The 21,408-nt window shown below is 33.3% G+C and overlaps 1 protein-coding gene across 1 annotated transcript in view; it reads left to right on the top strand.

The window, feature by feature from the left end:
* The window catches only part of TBX20 (T-box transcription factor 20), an 82,838-nt gene extending 62,330 nt beyond the window's left edge, over nt 1–20,508 (top strand). The window contains exons 8-10 of the mRNA XM_087947322.1: nt 2,763–2,839; nt 13,751–13,863; nt 15,660–20,508. Of these exons, the coding sequence (XP_087803448.1) occupies nt 2,763–2,839; nt 13,751–13,863; nt 15,660–15,994 (525 nt within the window). The 3' untranslated portion in view covers nt 15,995–20,508. The remainder of the gene's footprint in view (nt 1–2,762; nt 2,840–13,750; nt 13,864–15,659) is intronic.
* The last annotated feature ends 900 nt before the right edge of the window (nt 20,509–21,408 follow it).

The raw sequence follows: 21,408 nt of genomic DNA, 5'->3' as shown, positions 1-21,408 counted from the left end.
CTGCCACATTATGCAAGTGTTTAAGTTCAGGTATCTAACTACATTAATATTTAGATAAGTTTTCATATTTGAGACAAAGCAAAATATAATGCTTTTGCCTCCAGTTTAGATATCCATAGCCAGTCATATCTTTTTAATACCAGAAAAAAAGAAACAGTAAAATCCATTTGTTCTTCCTTCTAGGAAACCCACAATGATAATGCATTAAATACTGAAAAAAATGTTTTTCCTGATTTATGCTATCCTTTCCTAATGAACATTTAGAATTGAACTTTTTGACAAACTGGTGTCCTTTCGATGTGATAGGAGAAAAGACCTAGAAGTTTACTGGTCATGCTATGGCTTGAAATTCTGGGAATTATAATATTAATATGCCTGAAAAGTGAGAGAATGAGAAAGATAGTCCTGGACATTTGCATACTATTGATAGCATTTTGGAGTCTAATTCAGTCCTGAAGTCAGTCAGTCAGACAGTCTGTCTGTCTGTCAAATTTATATGGTTATTCATCTCACTGAAGATGACTCTGGGCAGCATAAATTAATCGTTTCTTTTTCTTTTTTTAAATAAGTTTCCACACCTAGATTATCTTGGTAAACTAGGTTAAATATATATAATGAATATTATGTAAGATATTCCAATATTCAAATTTTATATACACACACACACACAAAAGTATATACATACATGCATACATACATACATAAATACATACATACACACACACACACACACACACACACACACACACACTACTTCAGTTAAAAACAATCTAGTCAGCCACTGCTGGTGCATGTTCAGGTTCTGCAAAACAGCAGGCATGTATATTAATATAGCAGTTTTTAGAAGTGTTGATTCTGAAGCACACAACATAAATATTGTTGAATTTCCCAGTGGAACTTCTCTGAAACTACTGGAGATTGATTCTGTCATAGTAAATATGTCTAATGAAGATGGAACCTCACTTATTTTTTACCATTTCTTTTAGTGCTGGTTATAAAGGGGATGATTACATTTCTTCAGGTTATTAGATAAGAGATAAATACATTACACTTTCAACAAACTATCTCACATTTAAGATTTAAAGGTCAGACATTTGTTTAAACAATCAAGCCACCATAAGAGAGTTGAATTGTAGGTCAACTTTCATTTTGACAAGCTTTCTTGGAAATGCTTTCTTCATTTATATAGGAACTGTTTTTCCCTTTTTCTTTTAAGTGTGACTTCATAAAATTATCTGTATATTATAGAATAGAATGAGCTGGAAGACACCCTAGAGGTCTTCTAATCCAGCCCTCTGCTCAAGCAGGAGAATCTATATCATTTTATACCTTTGGTTTTTCCTGCCTAAATGTAAAAATTTGCTTTTCTCCACATTGAAATTCATTTTGTTTGATAGGGCCCATTGTTCAAGTTTGTCAAGATCTTTTTGGATCCTGAGCTTGTCTTCTAGGGTGTTGACTATTCCTGCCAGTGATCTATTATCTAACAGCATTAACCAAACTGTTTCCTTTTCTAAAAGCAAATTAAATTTTATTATATGATAAAACTGTTAATTTTTCCCCAGTAAGTGAATAGGAATTTATATTCAGAAATAGCTTATTTATCATCTTTTATCTTAATTTGTATAGCAGTTGTCAAATAATGAATAACTAACTACTGATAATACAACACCATTTTTCATATTATCCCTATCTCTGTATGGTTTTTTGAACACACAATATGGCCAACTATTTGCATTTATATGGACAGATACTATGTTTGGAAAATTATCTCTTTATCCCCAAAGAGCTGAGAAATTCTTCTTTGTTATAGTGGACTTAAAGTACATTATATTACAGATAATTATATTCTGTTTTTGTTTAATAAATGTCATCACTTTGTTGACATTCTCTACATGGAAGAGAACAGTTGGTCAGATCAATTAACCTGACCTGTTTTCTGGAACATTTTGGCAGTGAATAACTGTTCTGAGTTTCAGTTATATTACACTGTTTATAGTGGCGCAAAAATATACTAAGCTTTTTCACAATTCCTTGCTGAAATTTGGGGAGAGCTAAATTAATGAAACTTTTAGGTTTCTGTAAAATAGCTTGAAAGTTTTTCCTAAACAAAGGCTGCCTTTTATGTTTGCTTTGAGTAAAAGTAATTTGGATAGTGGAAGCACATGAAACATTTCACTAAAATACTTTTCATAATGCTAAAAATAATTTAAAGGAAAATATTTCAAACATGTGCACAAATAGCAGTGTTTTAGGAATTGTATTGAGTTTTAATAATAGCAGAGAGACGTATTTCAATTAATTGTCAAACTATGCACAGCCCCGACATTTCCTTATACAATATTTAGAATGCATCTCTAATATTTGTTCACTTCAGCAGAAAATAATCCACTTCTAATCAACATCCTTGGCAACAGCCTGTTATTTTCCAAAGGCTTAAAGAACAAAGCAGTTTGTAGTGTCTTCCTGAATGGTTTAGAAATAGACTCACTGAAATATAGATTGCTTTAATCAGGATGAATAATCTTAATTATTTCAAGGAGTTAACTCTATGCAAGATTAAATAAGAATAAATTGTCTAATTAGCAACTATTCTAGTTACAAGATGGTGAATGAAATGAGCAAGTTTCCTTATAATTCCAGCATGAATAGTTGGTTAACCAGTTTCTGTGATGAAATATGCCACAATTTAACCAGAGATGGGTTTGTTTAAGTAACATTGCTATATGCTATAAGACTTTCTCATTTCTTTCTGTTTTTAGATAACCAAGCTGAAAATTGACAGCAACCCTTTTGCTAAAGGATTCAGGGATTCTTCCAGACTCACAGATATTGAGAGGTAATGAGGATCTGTTGTATATATGGATAGATTCTAAAGGGAATTCTAAATTGTCCCCATGTATCATTTATGGCCTTGGTTGTAAGTATAAACCTTCCAAGTTTTGTCAGGAAATGTTTTCACAGAAGTGACACATCATGCATGTGATTAATAAGTTGTGATAGAAAATTGCTTCTAAGACAGTATGTGTTCTCTGTAATGGGGTCCTCCATGGTTATATCAAAGCAATAAGAATATGTTCACTGATGCATCTTAACTATTTTTAATGTAATCAGTTTATCTGTGTGTGTGAATAAAGGACAAGTGAGGGCAAGCTAATCATTTCAGGTGACATGACTGCCAATTTGTGGTACTATGTAAGATTGCTTGGCTTTGGTTCAACAGAGTGTTTGGTGTGATTGAGAAAACAGTTTTCCTGACTGAAGTAAGAAGTGAATAAGTCTGCTTGTTTTATGTTTTCTAGACACTTCAAGAGCTGGGAGAGGCTTCCGCTCATGTGTTGTACTCATGTAAAACTTTTTTGGGTAACAAACCAGAGGCATTGGAAGATGCTTTATATGCATAGCACTTATCCCAAAATACTAAGCTATTGAACTTCCAGAAACTGTCTTGAAGAGAATACAATAGCTTTCTTTAAGAATAAAAGGGGTGAATTCACATAGCAGCTTTGAATTTGTTTAGATAAACTTTTTAAAAATATTGTTGAATCTTTCTGCACATTCATAAAAAGTTCATAATTTTTGATGTCTTAATTGATTCCAAAATTAGTTAAGTACAGTGGTTGTCCTTTTTATTGTATAGATTTTAGACTAAAACATGACAAACCCAAATCTTATAAGGTAATGTTCTCAGTTGCATCCCAAGGTATCATAGAATTGTATATGAGCATTCTTTAAAATCTATAATATATTTAATATATAATATTTTTATTAACCACATTTTTGGATTATCAGATAGTAGTTTCAGATTCTTTCAAACACTTGTCACTGCTTTACAGAAATAGAATAGCCAAAATCTTTATTTCAGTAACTACACAAATAGAACTGATTTAATCTACCTCCTTCAGCTTCTAATGAAGATAAACTACTAGCTAAGAAGCCTCTGCTAATTTTTCCAAAATTTTCAATGAGTATATAATTTTAGAAGCAGCAGTAGCATAAGATTTTTTTTAATGCAGACTACAACTAAATAAATTCCCAGTAACTACTTTGAAATAAATATAACATAGTTTATTTAATTTATTTATTTGCAGTCCAAGACTAAGTCACAGAATTTAACATACTGCTTGCCACTAATACATGTACAGTAGATACATAAAAGGAAGAAATATTATAAAGTTAATTTTTCACTGAAAATGTCAAATGGTTTATATAAGCTAAAGCTATAAATAAAAAATGCTATTGGCTTCAAAACACTCAGGTATTGATTATTTAATACTTCAATCTCCCTAAAATTCAGCTTAGATTTTACTGAAAAACAATCCATAAAACTAACAAATAGGACACAGTAGGTAATGTCTTTTCTTTGCATACATTATATGCAGTAAAAGCAATGGATAACAATTTCAATACATTCCTTGAATGATGGACCTTGAGGACAACTTGCAGAGTTAATAGGGTCTCAAATTCTATTTTTTGAAACAAGCAATATCACCAATTTCATTTATATGACTTGGCAAGGCTTGTTAGCAGATCTTCACCTTGAAAAGTGGAAGTTGCCTTGAAGTTGCCTTTATAATAAAAAAAAATAAAACCCATTTTATGAATAGGTTTCTTAAGGCAAACACCCTTTTATATTATCATTTTGGGGGGACATTAGCTTGTTTCCTAGAACTCTTATTCATCAGACTGAGACTATGGGTTGACCTAAATAGTGTGAATGTGGGACAAAGTTTCATATTTAATTTCCAGATATTTAAGTCTGCTTTTTCCCCCTAACTAGCCTTTAGGGAAGGAAGCAAATCAGATCAATTGATCTTTAGAGACCCAAAGAAATTAAATTAGGCTGGAGTCAGTTACTGCACTAAACCATCTAGTAATTGGATTGCTCCTTGTAACTGATTGAAAACAGCTTCCATCTGCAGCAATACAGGCTGGGCTTCCTTACAACAAATCTGAGAAGAAAACACATCTTTTTATGACATGATGACAGACATTGCACTTTTCTAGCTTAATTGAATATAGTTTTAACAATTTCAACTGTCTCATTTCAAATTTACAGTCTCATTAAGATTTTAATTTAAAGTAAGGCTCCACTTTGGAACCTTTGAGCCATATTGTCAATATCAGGGCTTAATTATGGACTACTTCAAATAATGATAAAAGAAAAAGAAAGAAAGTGCTCTTCAATATCCCCAGAAATCTTCCTCTTTATTACTGAATATGGTATATTTAAAAATTACATTAAATTGATATGCCTTTAACACATCTTTCAAATAAATAGTTTATCAAATGGAAGGACTTACAGATATTTAAATACAGACACATAGTTGGAACATAAAGGAGAATATTTGTAGCTCAGAACCCTCATAGTTGAAATAGTTTTTCAAGATGGAGAATTATGTTCAAAGTATTCAAATTAGTGTGAAAAGACATATAGCAGGTAGAAAAACATTTGGTCAGTATTACTATGGAAATTCTCAATCATCCAGGCCATGTTTGTCCTGAAGTTGCTTTTCAAAAGCATCTCTGATGTCAGAACTGAAGAAACTTTTTGGATGAGAAGCAAAATCTTTCAAGGAAAAAACAAAGAAAATCCAGATGAAAAGCAGCTTTGGGATTGTGTATTTTAAGTCCTATATAGATATAAAACCAAAGAAACTTTGTTTCATGAAAACTGGTGGCATTGATAATCTTTGATAATTTCATCATTAAATATTTGGAGGAGACAACAGAGATTGGACGGATTTGGTTCCCATTTACAAATAATTGATATTAAAGTTGGGCATTGTATGTAAAGTTGAGGTATTGTATTTAAATATATTGTTTAAATAGTATGTTTAAAGCAAAGTGTTTATATTTCTACAAATATATAATGTATATTAATTCCTTATGCATGTATATTCATGTTTTTATTCTACTGTCCCAAAGCTTATTCATTGCTCAGACTATCTTACTCAAGGAGGTGGATTATAAATTGTTGATAAAATACATAGTATGATTCTATGATAGCTGGTTATTTGACTTAGTGACAGGGATAATGTTCACATGACATGTATAATTAAGTGATGCAAAGTCTTAGCAGCAGCAATTGCTCAATATGCTTTGTTTAGTGTTTCATGGGTTGGAAGAGGATATGAATCAAATTCAGTTGCTTAGTTGGTGGAAAATGTAATAACTATGTTGAGAATATTGCATGAAAGCAGCCAATGTATCTGAAGTGAGGACCATAAACTGCTAAAATTGATGAACTGTAAATTCTTGGCCAACATAAGTTTTATAATTCATTTTTAAAGCTTCTTCTTCTCTTGTTCCTTTTGCTTGTCTCCTTTTACTAGACACAATAGAAACAATAATTCATACCCATGATGTAACCAATGCAGTTTTTCTTTTTTTTCTTTCTACAGTAAGATCTTCTGGAGATAACTCCAATATAGTCACTGTCTTTAATCACTTAAAAAGGCAATAATTCAATTATAGTATCCTCTGAGTAGCAACTGCCATTGCCTTTGTGTATAATTTTAGTCTGTACAAATAAATTACTTCAATAAGATTCTCCCTCCATTCTTTATTCACATTTTTTCTACAGAGACTGCACATAAAATATTAACAATATTGCAAGGACAAAATAATTTTGTGCTTTAATTAGGAACAGAGAAGGCGGATATCATTGTAATAATATATTGTACCTCTTTTTTTATGCTGAACACAATACTGAATACTCTATTTTGCACCATACTGAGCTATCAATGGGCATGAGCAATATCTGCTGAATACCAGGTTTAAATAGCATTGATTAACTGAAGTATCCAGGATGGCACAAATAAATCATTGTGCATCAGCTCAGATTATCTTTGGGAAATCTTGCTAGCTAAAATAGTTTTGTTCATAAACAGATCAATTCATTAAATAATGAGTTGCTTCTTCCTGATTCTTAAAACTTGTCATTATAAGTACCATTTTCCTCCCGGCCTTAAGAGAAAATTTCTGTTGGATTTATTTCCTTGACTCTCAGTTATTAATAGTTTCAGAAACACTTTTGCCCATTAGAACCTGTTTGGTAACATGAATTATTTGGTGAAGGAAAAGTCACCTTAAGCAGTATGTTTTGATGGGAGGAACTAGCATGGCCAAGACAACATGAATCTTTAGAGGCTCCTAGGGTGGACCTCGATATCTTGAAAGCCGGTGGTCCTTTGGACCTAAATCATCTTGGAGAGATGATGATCGAGGAGAGGATACTCTGCTGATCCCAGGGATACTGCAATATCCCTGTCAGATCGAGAGATATCCTGTCTAGCCAACTTGAAAGGAAAGCAGTCACCCAGCTGCTACAAAGCTGTGGCAGTCTCAGGTGGAAAGAAGGAAAGAGCTATTGAATTAGGTGAGAACTTTTAAACTTTTTGAATAACAAAGAAAGAGCCCCCTGAAAAGAAAAGGGTGAAGAGAAAGCCAGAAATAAAGGGTGAGTGGTATTAAATCCCACCCTTGGAAGAAAGCGGCAGGGAAAGCTGTTTCCAAGCGTAAAATAGAAAGAGGAAGCCATTACTTAATGAACAAAGAATAAGAACTCTTTATAATTATCTTTGAAACTGGATTGGATTAACTGAACCTAATGAACTAAGGTGACCAAGAAAAGAAATTGGGCTATTTTACTTTTGAACTATTACTTTTCCCTTTTCTCTGTTACATTTACTTTTTTTTTAACTGTTAAAAGACTCATAGACAATTCTAAAGCTTAAAGTTAAAGCAGTGCAACAGTGCCACCTACTGGGGGGGAATTGAAAATTAAGGGGATGGATTAGAATGATCTTGAGGTGAGAAGACCAAAGATACAATTACTAGAATAGAGGATTGCACTGAGAACTTACATTGGAAACAGTGTAATTCTTGGACACTAAAAGAAACAAAGAAGACACAAAAAAAAATAGAAACCAGAACTCCTTTCACTGAACTGCTTATTTTTTCATTGTATTCGCCCCCACCCCCCACTCCATCTAACCTGTTTTGACAGAGTGGCAAATTGCAATGTGGAAGAAAGATAGTAAGGAGAAATAGCGAGGCTGTACATTGAGAGGTGGTGACATAAAGGATTTACAGTTGGATTCCTTCCTTCCTAGTGGATATTATTAAAGATTTTTTTCTTTTTTTTCTCTTTTTCCATTTCATATTTTCTTTCCCATTCCATATCTTTTATTTTTTAATCTTTTTAAATTTCCTTTTTCTTTTTCATCTCCCCCCGCTTCTTCTATGGATATTGGCGTTCTTAAATTGGATTGTATTACTTTCTGTCTCCCTTTTTAATATTATTGCTGGAATTAATTTTTGGACTTAACTTTATCTTCTATTTATGCTTGTTTTACCTGTTTCTGAGGCTCCCTCATTTTCACTGAGCTCTTTTGGTGATGTTCCGTTTCTTTCCTCTACCTTCTCATTGGGTTACAACATAATAGATTAAGGAATAGAAGAACCTGAAGAAAATTATTTTTGTTTGGGGAAAGATCTTGTGGATTACAGATTGATAAGAGATAATTAGATAAATATTCCAAGATGAGAAAAACAGTGACATCTGCACCATCTTCAGCTTCTGTGACCTCCAGTCCTAGAGGTCAGAGTACCCTTGATTTGTTTGTTCAACAAGAAAAGATACTCAGATTGTAAAAAAAAGTTAAATATTAGGAATACAGTTGACAGTGAGATGTGGAACAATTAAAAGAAGATAATTGTTATAAACTGAAACAGCAGATAAAGAGAAAAGAGAAAAATTGTGCAATATGCAGTTTTCATTAACAGGAAGAACTGCGGTGATTAACATGAACATATTGCCTAAAATGCTATATCCATTTCAAACAATTCTGATAAAGTTAGAGAAAAAATACTTTGAAGATGTTAATAAAATGGTGTTGAAATATATATGGCAAGGGAAGAAAGCATGGATTAATGTTAAAACGTTACAGGATGCTAGAATCAGAGGAAAATTTGGATTACTTAATTGGGAGATATACTATCAGGCCATGGCCTTAATATGGATGAAAGAATGGATATTGCTGAGCAATAAAAGGTTATTAACATTGGAAGGACATGATTTACAAATGGGTTGGCATGTGTTTTTGTGGCACAGGAGAGGTAAAACACATAGGTATTTCAAAGGCATATGGTCAGAGATGCATTGTTACATATATGGGGAAAAACTAGGGGACAGCATTATATGAAAATATCAGTCTGGTTATCAACAATGGAAGCACTTGTATATCCAAATGTTTGTAAAATGGGAAGTGTTACTAGATATAAAGATATTTCAAATGTAAAGGGGGAGCTCAAGTCAAAACAAGAATTGAATGAACAAGGATTAGAGATGCAATGGTATTCATATACACAGATAACAAGAAAGGTATGAAAAAACATTAAAGATGAAGGGATTAATAAAGAGTTGACAATTGGATAAAATATTAACAGGTACAGAGGACAAATTGATTAAAAGATTATATTTTTATTTATTAGATGTTAAGTTGGAAGATGAACAAGTTAAAGAAACAATGATAGCATGGGCATTTTTTTTTTTTTTTTTGGATATGCTATAGAATTAGATGGCAGAAGTTATGGGACAGAAATTATAAATTGACAATATCGACAGCATATAAAGAAAATTTGTATAAGATGTTATATAGATGGCACTTAGCATCAGCAAAATTAGCAAAAATGTTCAAAAATAAATCAACTAAATGTTGGAAATGTCATCAAATATCAGGAACATATTTCTATATGTGGTGGACTTGTATAGAAGCTAAAAGATATTGGACACATGGTTGGAAAAAATGGTTAAACAAGATATAGATTTGAAGCCTGAAATATTTTTATTAGGAACGGCACCTGAAGGTTATAGTAAAGAAAAAACATACTTAATTATACATGCATTAAGAGCAGCAAGAATTTTATTTGCTCAAAATTGGAAAAGTGATAAGATACTGATAGAAGGAAAAATAATTGAAAAAATATTTGAATGTGCAGAAATGAATAGATTAACATTAGAAATTAAAGAAAAAGAAGAATCTGAATATTACATGGTAGGGACTTGTTTTATAAATGGCTAGAAAATAAAATTAATTAAAAGGGATCAGACATAATTATAAAGCAATAAGAGAAACTAGTGTAATAGATATACTGAATATTACTTACATATATGGAAATGTGATTATTATTATTATTATTATTATTATTATTATTATTATTATTATTATTATTATTATTATTATATGGTTATACTGTTAAGAAGAATATTATTAGTAATTGTTAAGCACATGAAATATGTACCTAATTGACACACGATTGAAATAGAATGGATTTATTGTATATTAAAAATTAAAAAAAAATAATCTGAAAAAAGCAGTATGTTTATATTATACTGTACTTATCTGAAGTCAAGGAACATTTCAATTTATGAGAGTTTTAACATTGCAGGAAGTGTAGAAACCATAGCAATTTGATTTAGGGTTGAAAAGTTTTCAGCTAGTTTTCTGTCTTTGCTACTATCTAATGGCTATCCTGATTTTTGCATGCCCTACTCTAATAGCTTAGATACTGTCCTCAAACTCCAGGTAATGTTTTGGTTATTTAGAATTAGATTTATTTTTTAATATATTTATACTTGATGTTTATTCTTTTGAATGACTAAAGGCATCAGGATGTGGACTATAAAGGGGTGAAAGTCTTTACTGCAAATTGTCTTTCTTCAAGGCATTGACTATTGAAGTCAATCCTTGAAAGAAGTGCTTCAAAATTAATTTATTTTCCATGGCATTTATTTTCCTTTGAGTTGCCTTTTTAAAACTGGTAAAGACCTGGGCTGCAGATTTCATATTTTAGTGGCTTGAGATTGAAATGTTTATTATTGCTGTTGGGGTTTAAATGAAAATAATCAGATTTCAAATAAATGTACTTCCAAATAACAGGAAGCACATTTCAGTCTACTTCAAAATGGACAGAAGTCTGTGATATTTTAGCTGTTACTGCAGCTCAAATTTCAACAGCCTGCAAACGCAAAGATGAGAGGCACTACAGTTCAGCAAAAACTCACCTGATGATTAATTTACAAATAGGGCTCCTGTAACTCTCTCATATTTATCTGAACTAGGTTCTTCCTCACATAGTAATTCTTACTCTTAAGTAAATATGCATCTTATTGCTTGCCTTAAGCCACAAGACAGCAGTATTATACAAGTATTTGAGTTCAGTAGTACTTAGTTACAACTAAATTATGAGAGTTTTTGTATCTAAGGCAAAGCAAAATACAATACTTTCAGGTCCAGTTCAACTTGCAGTTATCTAAGTCAAATAAACGAATGGTACCAAGAACCAGAAACTGTGGCACATGTAATTATGAGCAGGTCTCCTTATGCTTCTGTAATAGTCTCCTGCTCTATACGCTGCTGTGATTTTCATGAGGTTTCCAGAAACAAATTCAAAGTGCTGTTTATCACTTATAAAGCCTTTGAGGGCATACAGTCTAGTTGCATCCGTAATTGTCCTTGTCCCTGTAATTGGTTTTTGTCCAGCTTATACAATCTGACAAAATTGCTATATTATGGATCTCATCAATTAAACATATCACCTACTGAGGTCTTGGAAGTGTGCCTTCTCTACCACAGCACTTTAAAACATCATCTCTGTGGAGGTTTAAACTGTTCTAACTCTGCCTGCTATAAGTGAGCCTTTAAAACCTGGTGTTCCTCCCAGGTACTGAATCAGGATAATTTCTGAGCCTTTTAGATTAGTCATAGATGGGAAAGATGATTTTCGTTGTTCCTGTAGGTGAGTATGGTCCTTTTAGATGCATATCTGTATATACATTTTAGATATATATTTATTTATTTTGGAGTCAGTTGGCCCTTGAAATGTGTTTTATAAATCAATTAATTAAACAGTAAAATCCCTTTACTATTCCTCCCCATCATAAGTTGATACTAATAATGTCTTAGATAACTTTTTGCTGCAAATCCCCGATGAAAGTTTAGATATGAACTTTTCAAAGTATTTGATAATGTAAATCTTCATATAATATTTCTTGCTGTCATCTAGTAATTGTCTGGTTTTATATAGCACAGATCTGGTAGCTCTGTCAGGAAGATTTAGTATCACATGTTAAGGTGAACTTAATGCATTACCTGGAACATTAAGTTATTGATTTATATGATGCTGTTTTCTGAGCTATTAGATTTGTGTGTTGTTTTTTTTCATTTAGCATATGGCATACAAAGAGAGCATGCAATCACTGGTAAACAAATTCAGCTTAAATAAAGCACCGGCATGTTTTAATAAAGACTTCAAATAATAATTTAAAAAAAGAAAAGCTTTTTAATTAATGAATACTCAATATAAAATCATATAATAAATAAATTATGAACCAACAATATAGTTGATGATCTCATCTCAACAAAGCAGACAAAACAAAGAAATAAAACAATAATAATATTTTGTAGTTGTACTAGAACTGTCAGGTATTCAGAGAATTTCACATAATAAATCAGAGGATACTGTATGTCATCATTATAATCCTGTATTAAATAGATATAATGACTGAGGTAAAGAGAATGAGAGATAGATATATAGAGACAGAGACAAAGAAGAATTGCCAATGGCTGATTAATGAGTTTATGGCAATAGTTAGATTTGAATTTCAGATTTCAAACTATGTTTCATGACCATTACCACAGCTATTAAATTGTAATGGCTGGGCATTAGAAGAACATGAATGGAAAAGATTTCTTGGAAGTTAGTTATATGTCGATCCTTCTTCTTTCAATTCAGCACTGTGCCACCCCAAGACTGTTAGTTCCAGCCAAAAGACTGATATTAGTTTCCCAATGCACATATTTTTGTTTTGCAACCACAATGACTAATATTTTAAAAAATAGTTGCAGGAAGTTAGCACCCACCCCTCTCCTAGAAATTGATATAGCCTAGGAAATGTTAAAAAGGCAGAATATTTCCTCTAAAAAGAGTAGAAACTCACTTCAGAAGTAGAAACTCACCCCCACCTTTGTTAATGGGTGGGCCATTAAGGCCTAGGCCAGAATACTTTACATAACAAGGATCTCCAGGTAAAGCTATAGCAATTGCCAAAAGCCCTTTTAAGGGCATGGTCTCAGCAAGGCTCAATCAAGCCTGGAACTTAGGATAGCCTACAAAGTTGTTCCTGCATGGGAGTCTGACAACCAATTAGAATACAAGCTCCAATTCAAATCCCAACAGAGGGTATAAAACCCAGGCACTCTCAGCACCTCAGCCCTTTTTTTATGTCTTCCTTTTCACTCTGGAGTTCCAAGCCATGTGGTCTTGATATTAAACCTTCCAAACAGCCTCCGTGTTTCCAGTGTCTTTTTCCCCATTTGGAACCGAACCCAGAAGGATATTTCTCTTAACATAGTTAAAAGAAAACTTTTGACTAGCAGAGGCACAGATTTCAGCAAAATATGATCTTTGCTTTGAGACACTGATCACATGCATTGTTTTCCTAGATCAGAAGAATAGTCATTATGAACATTTTAGTATAGATTGGTGTAATATGAAATTACCAAACAGTAAATTCAGAAAGGTATTTTAAAAGTGCCCTTAATAGGAGTATGGAATAACATTCTTTAATTTTATTATCATGGTAATTACATACATACAGTATTCCAATAACATGACTATTTGAGCAGTAACTGGTAACTGTAATGTTTGTACCGGTATATAGCATGCTGTTTTGTTTTCACAGAGAAAGTGTAGAGAGTCTTATACAAAAGCATTCCTATGCTCGATCCCCCATCAGAACCTATGGAGGAGAAGATGAAATTCTGGGAGATGATAACCAAACAACACAAAGCCGAGGTAAGAGGAAGTAAGCAGTGGTGGGATTCACATTTTTTACTACCAGTTCTGTGGGCGTGGCAGGGGAAGGATACTGTAAAATCTCCAGTCAGAGGTGGTATTTGCTGGTTCTCTGAACTACTCAAAATTTCCACTACCGGTTCTCCAGGACTGGTCAGAACCTGCTGAATACCACCTCTGGAAGTAAGCCTGAAGTACTCCTCAAAGAGTACTCCTCTATGGGACTCAGTCTAAGATAGGATAAGTCAGAATGTGAAGAAACTGCATTTGGAAAATAGAGGTTGGGGTGCAGGTTTGGAAACCTTCATCCCACCTTCAGCAATGTTGCATCTCTTTGAATGTAATGTAACTTAGTCATTTATTTGCATTCATGTCCTACCATTATCTAATTTTTATATCAATTCAATAGTCTACTATTTAGACATAGTCAAACATTATACTTATAAGCTATCAAATAATGCATAGCAATCCTCATATAGGCAGATGACACAATTTAGAAGATGAAGCTGAGTCCTTTGCTATTTCCAGGACGGCCCTGTGGGCCAGATCTAAGCACTCCATGGGCCAGATCCAGCCCCGGGCCTTGAGTTTGACACCCCTGTTCTAGGAGAATCTGTTATCTCTGATTTTGCAGAGAATCTTGTGGCTGGTTAATAATTTCTCTTTTTAAAAGGTTTTCATGGATGATTAAATAAATTTCTATCCATTTTTCTCTCTATGAATCAGCAACAATGTTTGAGGTGCTAAACTTTTCTGAAGTAGCTTGTAGAATAGCTGATTATTTTTTCCCTTGGTAACTTTAACTGCCTATTGCAATATTGGCTATATTTAACAATGTGTTGTGAATGTTAATTGCCTTTTTAACCCTTCCTTCCTTTTCTTCCTCTTAATTTGTTTTTAGTTAATCCATTATATTGTTAGTGAACATGTTTGTTTGGTAAGCAAGCCCAAAATAGTTATTAGAAAGCCAGAACATGTGCTAACTTCATTGAAGATTGCAGAAAAGGATGGAAATCTGTGAAAATATATTTGATTTCTACATACAGAGGAAACACAGATCTCTTTGTCTGAACTTATCCACAAGTCTATTTGGTTTCCTTTTTTGATTTCCATATGCCTTCCTAAATATAAATCTGATTCCCCAGCACAATCAAGCCTTATTTTCTGTTATGCCTGAAAACATTCTGAGAAAAATGACCTATATGTTTCCAGAATTGCTGGGGGCAATATGGGTTCTAAAATGTAATGTTTATGCATCGTTCATGATTACAGCCTCTTCTAACATAGCAGCATGGGTCTGATATTGTCGGTTTTCTATACATACTCTGTTGGGATGTATGCATTGTACATAAATCTTTGGGTGCTGTTATATAAGGGTACACAAGGACACAATAGTACCTAGAATTCTCAAATGACACTCACCCCCATCCCAATCAGATAATTTATATTTCCAAACACTTTTAAATGTGGCTATTGATAATATTAAACAGATTCTTTGGTACCTGTTCAAATGAATGTTATTTAGATTAGTTGTACTGGCTTTGATTATGTAGTTAAGAATAGACCTGTGGATTAATCTCCTGGGATTACTAATTATGCTATTATACAGCAGTTAACTTCTGTGATCTTTCTGATATGCAGTGGCTATTTCAGGAACAGCTCTGTATGTTGGCATCTGGCAATGTTTTTCTTTTGCTCTCAAAGCTTACTCAGAGTTGCTATAGTAGTTGTGTTATAAACATCATACAACTTCTTTGAATTCCCTAAAGATCTATATTGCTTCTCCTTGTTTGCAGGATCAGCTTTTACATCTGATAATTTGTCCCTCAGTTCCTGGGTCTCATCCTCTTCAAATTTTCCTGGATTTCAACATCCACAGGCCTTGACTACTCTTGGTTCCAGCAGTGCCTCAATAGCCACTCCAATTCCTCATCCAATTCAAGGATCACTGCCTCCATTTAGCCGCCTGGGAATGCCTTTGACACCTTCTGCCATTGCTAGCTCAATGCAAGGAAGTGGCCCCACATTCCCATCTTTCCATATGCCCAGATATCACCATTATTTTCAGCAAGGGCCTTATGCAGCAATTCAGGGGCTACGCCATTCTTCAGTGATGACACCTTTTGTATGACTGACCCAAAGCCAAGGAGAGGCAAGGTTAGGCATAGAAACACTGATGGACATATTGCAAAGAGCTGAGAAGAAACACTAAGAATTGAAGAGGAAAACTAGCTTGCATGAGACATGATAAAGGAATCAAAGTTACATGAAAAATATGCTAATTAGAGTGGCTGGGAAATCTAAAACTAATGTTGCCAAATGGATTCTGAATGTAGCAAGATTTCCAATTAATTGCCAGATTCTGTGAAGGTGCATCATAACCACTAGATAAAAGACTGCATTCATGCAATAGTATATAGCAGTGCTGTTTCTAGATTCCTTCTCAACAAAAGGCAAAGGAGGCAATGTTGTTGTAGTGATTTCATTGGGGGTGAATGAATATATTTAGCCATTGCAGTTCTCTCTAGAAGAAACAGAAGGAAATGTTATTCAACATTATCCTCTCCCTTCCTTTTAATTTCTTAAAATATAAATCCCTAATTAGATGGAGGCAACCAACCACTGGATTTCCTTCTCTTTCAGTTTCATTGAGTGCAGTGAATGAAAGTTGTGCAAGTGCAGCACACACTTTTGTGAAAGTAGAGCATGCATGCATGTATTAATCTTTTTAGAATTGAAAGATTTGTACATATTTTTTCTCCAGTGGATTATGCCCAATAAGTGCTCCAGACACCTAATATACTACAGTGACAAAGCTAAAACAAAATAACTTTGTATTTTACCCTGAATCTTTTCAGTTATCTAGCAAATTGAAAGATTACATACAGTTAAATTTTTATCAGAAAATTATAACAGTGCAAAGAGATTGTAAAACAGGACAGGCAAATCCAGAAGCAAGACTTCTAACTGAATATTTTAACTGGTGTAGACCAGATCAATCTTCCATTAGCTTCTGACTTTTTTTTACCCATACTACACTCATTCAGTTCAATGAACTCCCTGAAGTTTCTTTCAAAGAATAAAAATACACTGAAACTCTCATGGGCAGTTCTTGTAGAGCAGATCTGCACTTGTCATCACCAGTATAGCAATCATTGCATTTTGAGTGCAGGAATAGGTAGTATTTCCACTCCTAACCCATTACAAATATACTCTGTACCAAAAAATTCCAGCTTTGATTCAACTACTGGTTTTTTATTTGACTTAAGCTCTTCAGAAGGATGGTCTTCAAAGTTTCATTCCATTCTAATAGCAGACCCAACTTCAATTGGGTGCAGTGCCTGGCATGTCCCCTCTTCCTTAGCATCACTAAATATCCTATTATTAGTCACCTGAGCATTTTCTGCTGGGCTGTTATGTTCTCTACTTTTTAAAAAATAATCTTGCAGTTGATCCAATAATGGGCTGATAAAGCAATGAACCATTCAGAATCTTAGTCATGTTCCATTCATCCCTCTTTTGGTAGGTGCCTTTTTTATTTCTATACTCCTTGCTTTGCAATCCTCGCAAAAGCTTTCCTTTGCTTATTTTTTAACATCTTAAAGTTGCAATATAAGGTTGTTGTTTTTTTTTGTAAAATGAACAATTAGTTCTTCCTTACTGCAAAGTTTCCATTGACCTACAGAGGAATGTATGAACAAAAGAAAATCTTGTTCCTATTGCTTTGATTATTGTAATATCAGACTAAAATAACACAGGGGAAAAGGGAAAAAAGAGAAAATTCAATATCAAACAAGAGATGATGTGGGAAGTGGAAATGAAGACATTCATGTGTATAAATATAAGGAGAGGAAAATAATAGCACAAAGATTAGTAAAGAAGGGATAAAAAGCAGACATTCATAGCCCAGTCTCTGCAAACTTGCTGTCCCTTCATTGATGGAAAGCAGGGGAATAAATAATCAGCTGTTTGTAGTGATCATACTCCAGAGTGAACATTGCCAATTCATTGCAATCAATGAGATACAAGGGGTACAATGGGATACAATGGGTTGCAGTATGGAATTGCTCTTAGTTATTAACCATTAAATAGAAAATGTATAAATATCTTGACTTCATACTGTATCATTTTTTTGATGGTCTGCAGTCTTTCTCACTTCTCAGTCTTTAATTAAAGCATAAAGAAAACCATCAGGAAGAATTTCTTCCATTGGACTTTTGCAACAGTGGTGCTCCCGAGGCCCATTATACATGGGGGCTCTTCTGTTTCATCAGCCTACATCTGATGTCATTGCCTATTATCTGGAAGCAACTCATAGCAAACAGCCCCAAACTTCAAGTGTTCTGAAAGAGGTTTTCCCTTCATTTTGGGATGAACTTTATTTTACATTCTTGTTTCCTTTCTTTGATTTTGGCTGTGACTTACCATCAACAGACAAATTATAATCCTGTAGAAGTGATAGGGAAAATCAGAGGACATGTTTGTTCTCTTTTGGTGTCAGCTATCCAACCAACAAGTTTGAGATTTGACAAATCTATATCTTAGGGATGATAATGATTGGAGAAAGTGGTTCAAACATTTCTCCTTCTGCTGAAAAAATTGTCCACCCAATTTCCTTGCCCACAAATTTCGAAATAAATTTTGAAGCACCCTTTGAGTCCAGCTCTAATTTTAAATGAGAAGTCACCTGCTCATTTTGATATTGTATTCTGAAAAAAGAGTGTTAGTATCCAACTGCAATTCTGGATCTGTTTAAAATGAGAGATTATTAAGGTAAGAATGAAAGAGCACTACCAAGTAGAAGAACAAAAATTAATACTCACAAAAGAGGATCCCCAATTAGACCCATTATTGCCAATTTAATAGAATAGTATGTCTCTTTCTCACTGCTAGATATTTCTAGACAATGGTTTTATATAAAGGAGGAAGTTGAGATCATTGTTTTAGGTTTTCTTTTCATCAGAATTTTAATGTTTTAAATTGAAGATTATCAAAGGCCAACAGTCTCTTAAATGAAAGCTTTCTTCCCATCAGGTGTATGATGGTCCATTTTTTTCCCTCCATTCTTCTAGCCCAAAATGCAGAGTTTGGGTGGGAACTCAAACTGATAGGAATGGAATTCCTGACTCATACTTCTATTATGTCTTTTCCTTGAATCTTTAATATAGGAAGAATAGGCAACCCATACTTCCAAGCTGCATTTTGAGAGTGCAAATATAATGTCTCTGAAATTCACATGCAAAACACTAATTCATGCCAGCACAATTGTCTGGTGACAAAAATTGAAATATAGATACATTATGTTAGATTTAAGTTTTCTCTATTTAATTAAACTCCTTCAAAATAACAAAAGTGGTCCAACATTTTTCTCTATCTCTTCAGTGATGTATTATGTACCTTATGACTTCTACCTATCTTGTCCATCAGGAGTTACTGGCTTCGGAATAAGTTTCAATTCTAATTACATTATTCATATTTTTAAAAATGCTTTCCTCCTTATCTTTGGCAGAATGAATAATTTTAAAAAGGTTTGAGTTTTGACAGATTAAAATCAGCATCTCGTAGGTTGGTTCCATTCTTACAAAGTTTTTGCCCAACTATTCCATTGTTGCTTTCTGACTGCTATAAAAGATGGTGAATTAAATGGTTTTGCTATGGATTGAACATTGCTGTGTTTGAGCTGTTTGGAATTCTGTGGAAATGGTAATAGGAATTCAATGATGGAAGACAATAGAATGCCATATTGATGAATCTCTACAAAGTTAAGTAGCTGTATTGTACTTAATTTATACTAATTTAGGCTAGATAAAAATTAAATATTGTTCAAATTCATTTTAGGCAATTTTGCAGTTTTGGAATATAGAGATAAACTTCCTTTTTGTTATATAATGATCTATGTGTTTTCCTCACACTCTGTAAACTGAATATTTCTCCAAATTAATCTAGTTAGAAACCAGGATCAACATAGATCCTGAAAATATTAAATTAAGATTAATACATTTAAAAACAGTTTTGTTTAAATTATTACAGTTACTTTTATAGTGAAATCAGATTCTTTCATTTTTGTTATTCATTTGTAGCAAAAAATATAATTTTGATATTTTCCATTAAGGGGGAATATATGTATTTTGATAGTAATAAAATTATTTTCAGGTTTGGTTAAAATTTTCAGGGTTTGGCTTTTTTATACTAAGCAATAACTTAAATCAATAAATGTGTTTATTCATAACTTCTTTTAAAGGAATTTATACACAAAATACGGATAGATGTATTTTATCTCTGACATATTTTAAATTAGCATCTAATTTCTTATTATAGCACCAGAAATATGAGGAAAGACTTTGTGTATGGAAACTCGAGATGGTCTCTCTTAGCAGAATATACTATCAGTCTCTTGATTGCTGTGTTAAATTGTTTTAATTAATTGTGTGAGCACATTCACCATATAGTGATCTGTGTCAATATGTATATTGAAGGTAATAGCAACTGTTTTATGAAAAAGGAGTCAAGTACATAAATTAGAAAGCAACATCCATCCAAAACATTTATTTTAAAGTGCAATATATTTATTTCTGCCAAAATTATTTAGTTCTGTCAACATTATCTGTTATTTGAAGTACTAAAATGGTTTGTAAACACCTTAAAAATTTATAAACAACTTAAAATAATTATATATTATAAAATTATACATGTGCAAATGTGTGGATATTCATTTTCTTTCATTAAAATATTGAGATTTTTAAATATATGTATATTTTATTTAAATTTTGCACTTCATGTTTGGGGTTTAAACAATTTGCAAGATATAAGACTTGTGCCTCTCTTCTGTCACTTCCTCCCAGTGCTTCCCTAGAAGCGATAGTTTTTTGTATTTTCTGTAAATAAGAAAAAAGTACAGATTACAGATTAACAGAGTTGGATTGGAGATTAACTTTGTAGGTTATCTAGTCCAACCCCCTGCCCAAGCAGGAGACCTTACACCATTTCTGACAAATGGTAGTGCAATTTTTTCTTGAAAGTCTCAAGTGATGAAGCTCCCACAACTTTTGAAGGCAAGCTGTTCCATTGGTTGATTGTTCCCACTGTCAGAAAATTTCTCCTTATTTCCAGGTTAAATTTCTCCTTGTTCAGTTTCTGTCCATTATTCCTTGTCTGGCCTACAGGTGCTTTGGAAAGTAGCTTGACCCCTTCCTCTCTGTGGCAGCCCCTCAGATACTGGAACACTGCTATCATGTCTCCCCTGGTCCTTATCTTCACTAGGCTAGCCATGCCCAGTTCCTGTTCTTCATATGTTTTAGTCTCCAGTCCTCTAATCATCCTGGTTGCTCTTCTCTGCACTCTTTCTAGAGCCTCAACATCTTTTTATAGTGTGGTGACCAAAATTGGATGCAGTATTCTAGGTCTGGCCTTACTAAGACTTTATAGAGTGGTATCAGTACCTCACTTGATCTTGATTGTATCCCTCTGTTAATGCAATTTAGGATTGTGTTGGCTTTTTTGGCTGCTGCTGCACACTGTTAGCTCATATTTAGGTAGTTGTCCACT

This window comes from Notechis scutatus, chromosome Z (genome assembly GCF_049901735.1).
Source record: "Notechis scutatus isolate UNSWTSFEM ecotype Mainland chromosome Z, rNotScu1.2, whole genome shotgun sequence".
Classification (NCBI taxonomy): Eukaryota; Metazoa; Chordata; class Lepidosauria; order Squamata; family Elapidae; genus Notechis; species Notechis scutatus.
The sequence above is the reverse complement of the archived record's forward strand: the minus strand, read 5'-3'. Positions and strand labels throughout refer to the sequence as shown.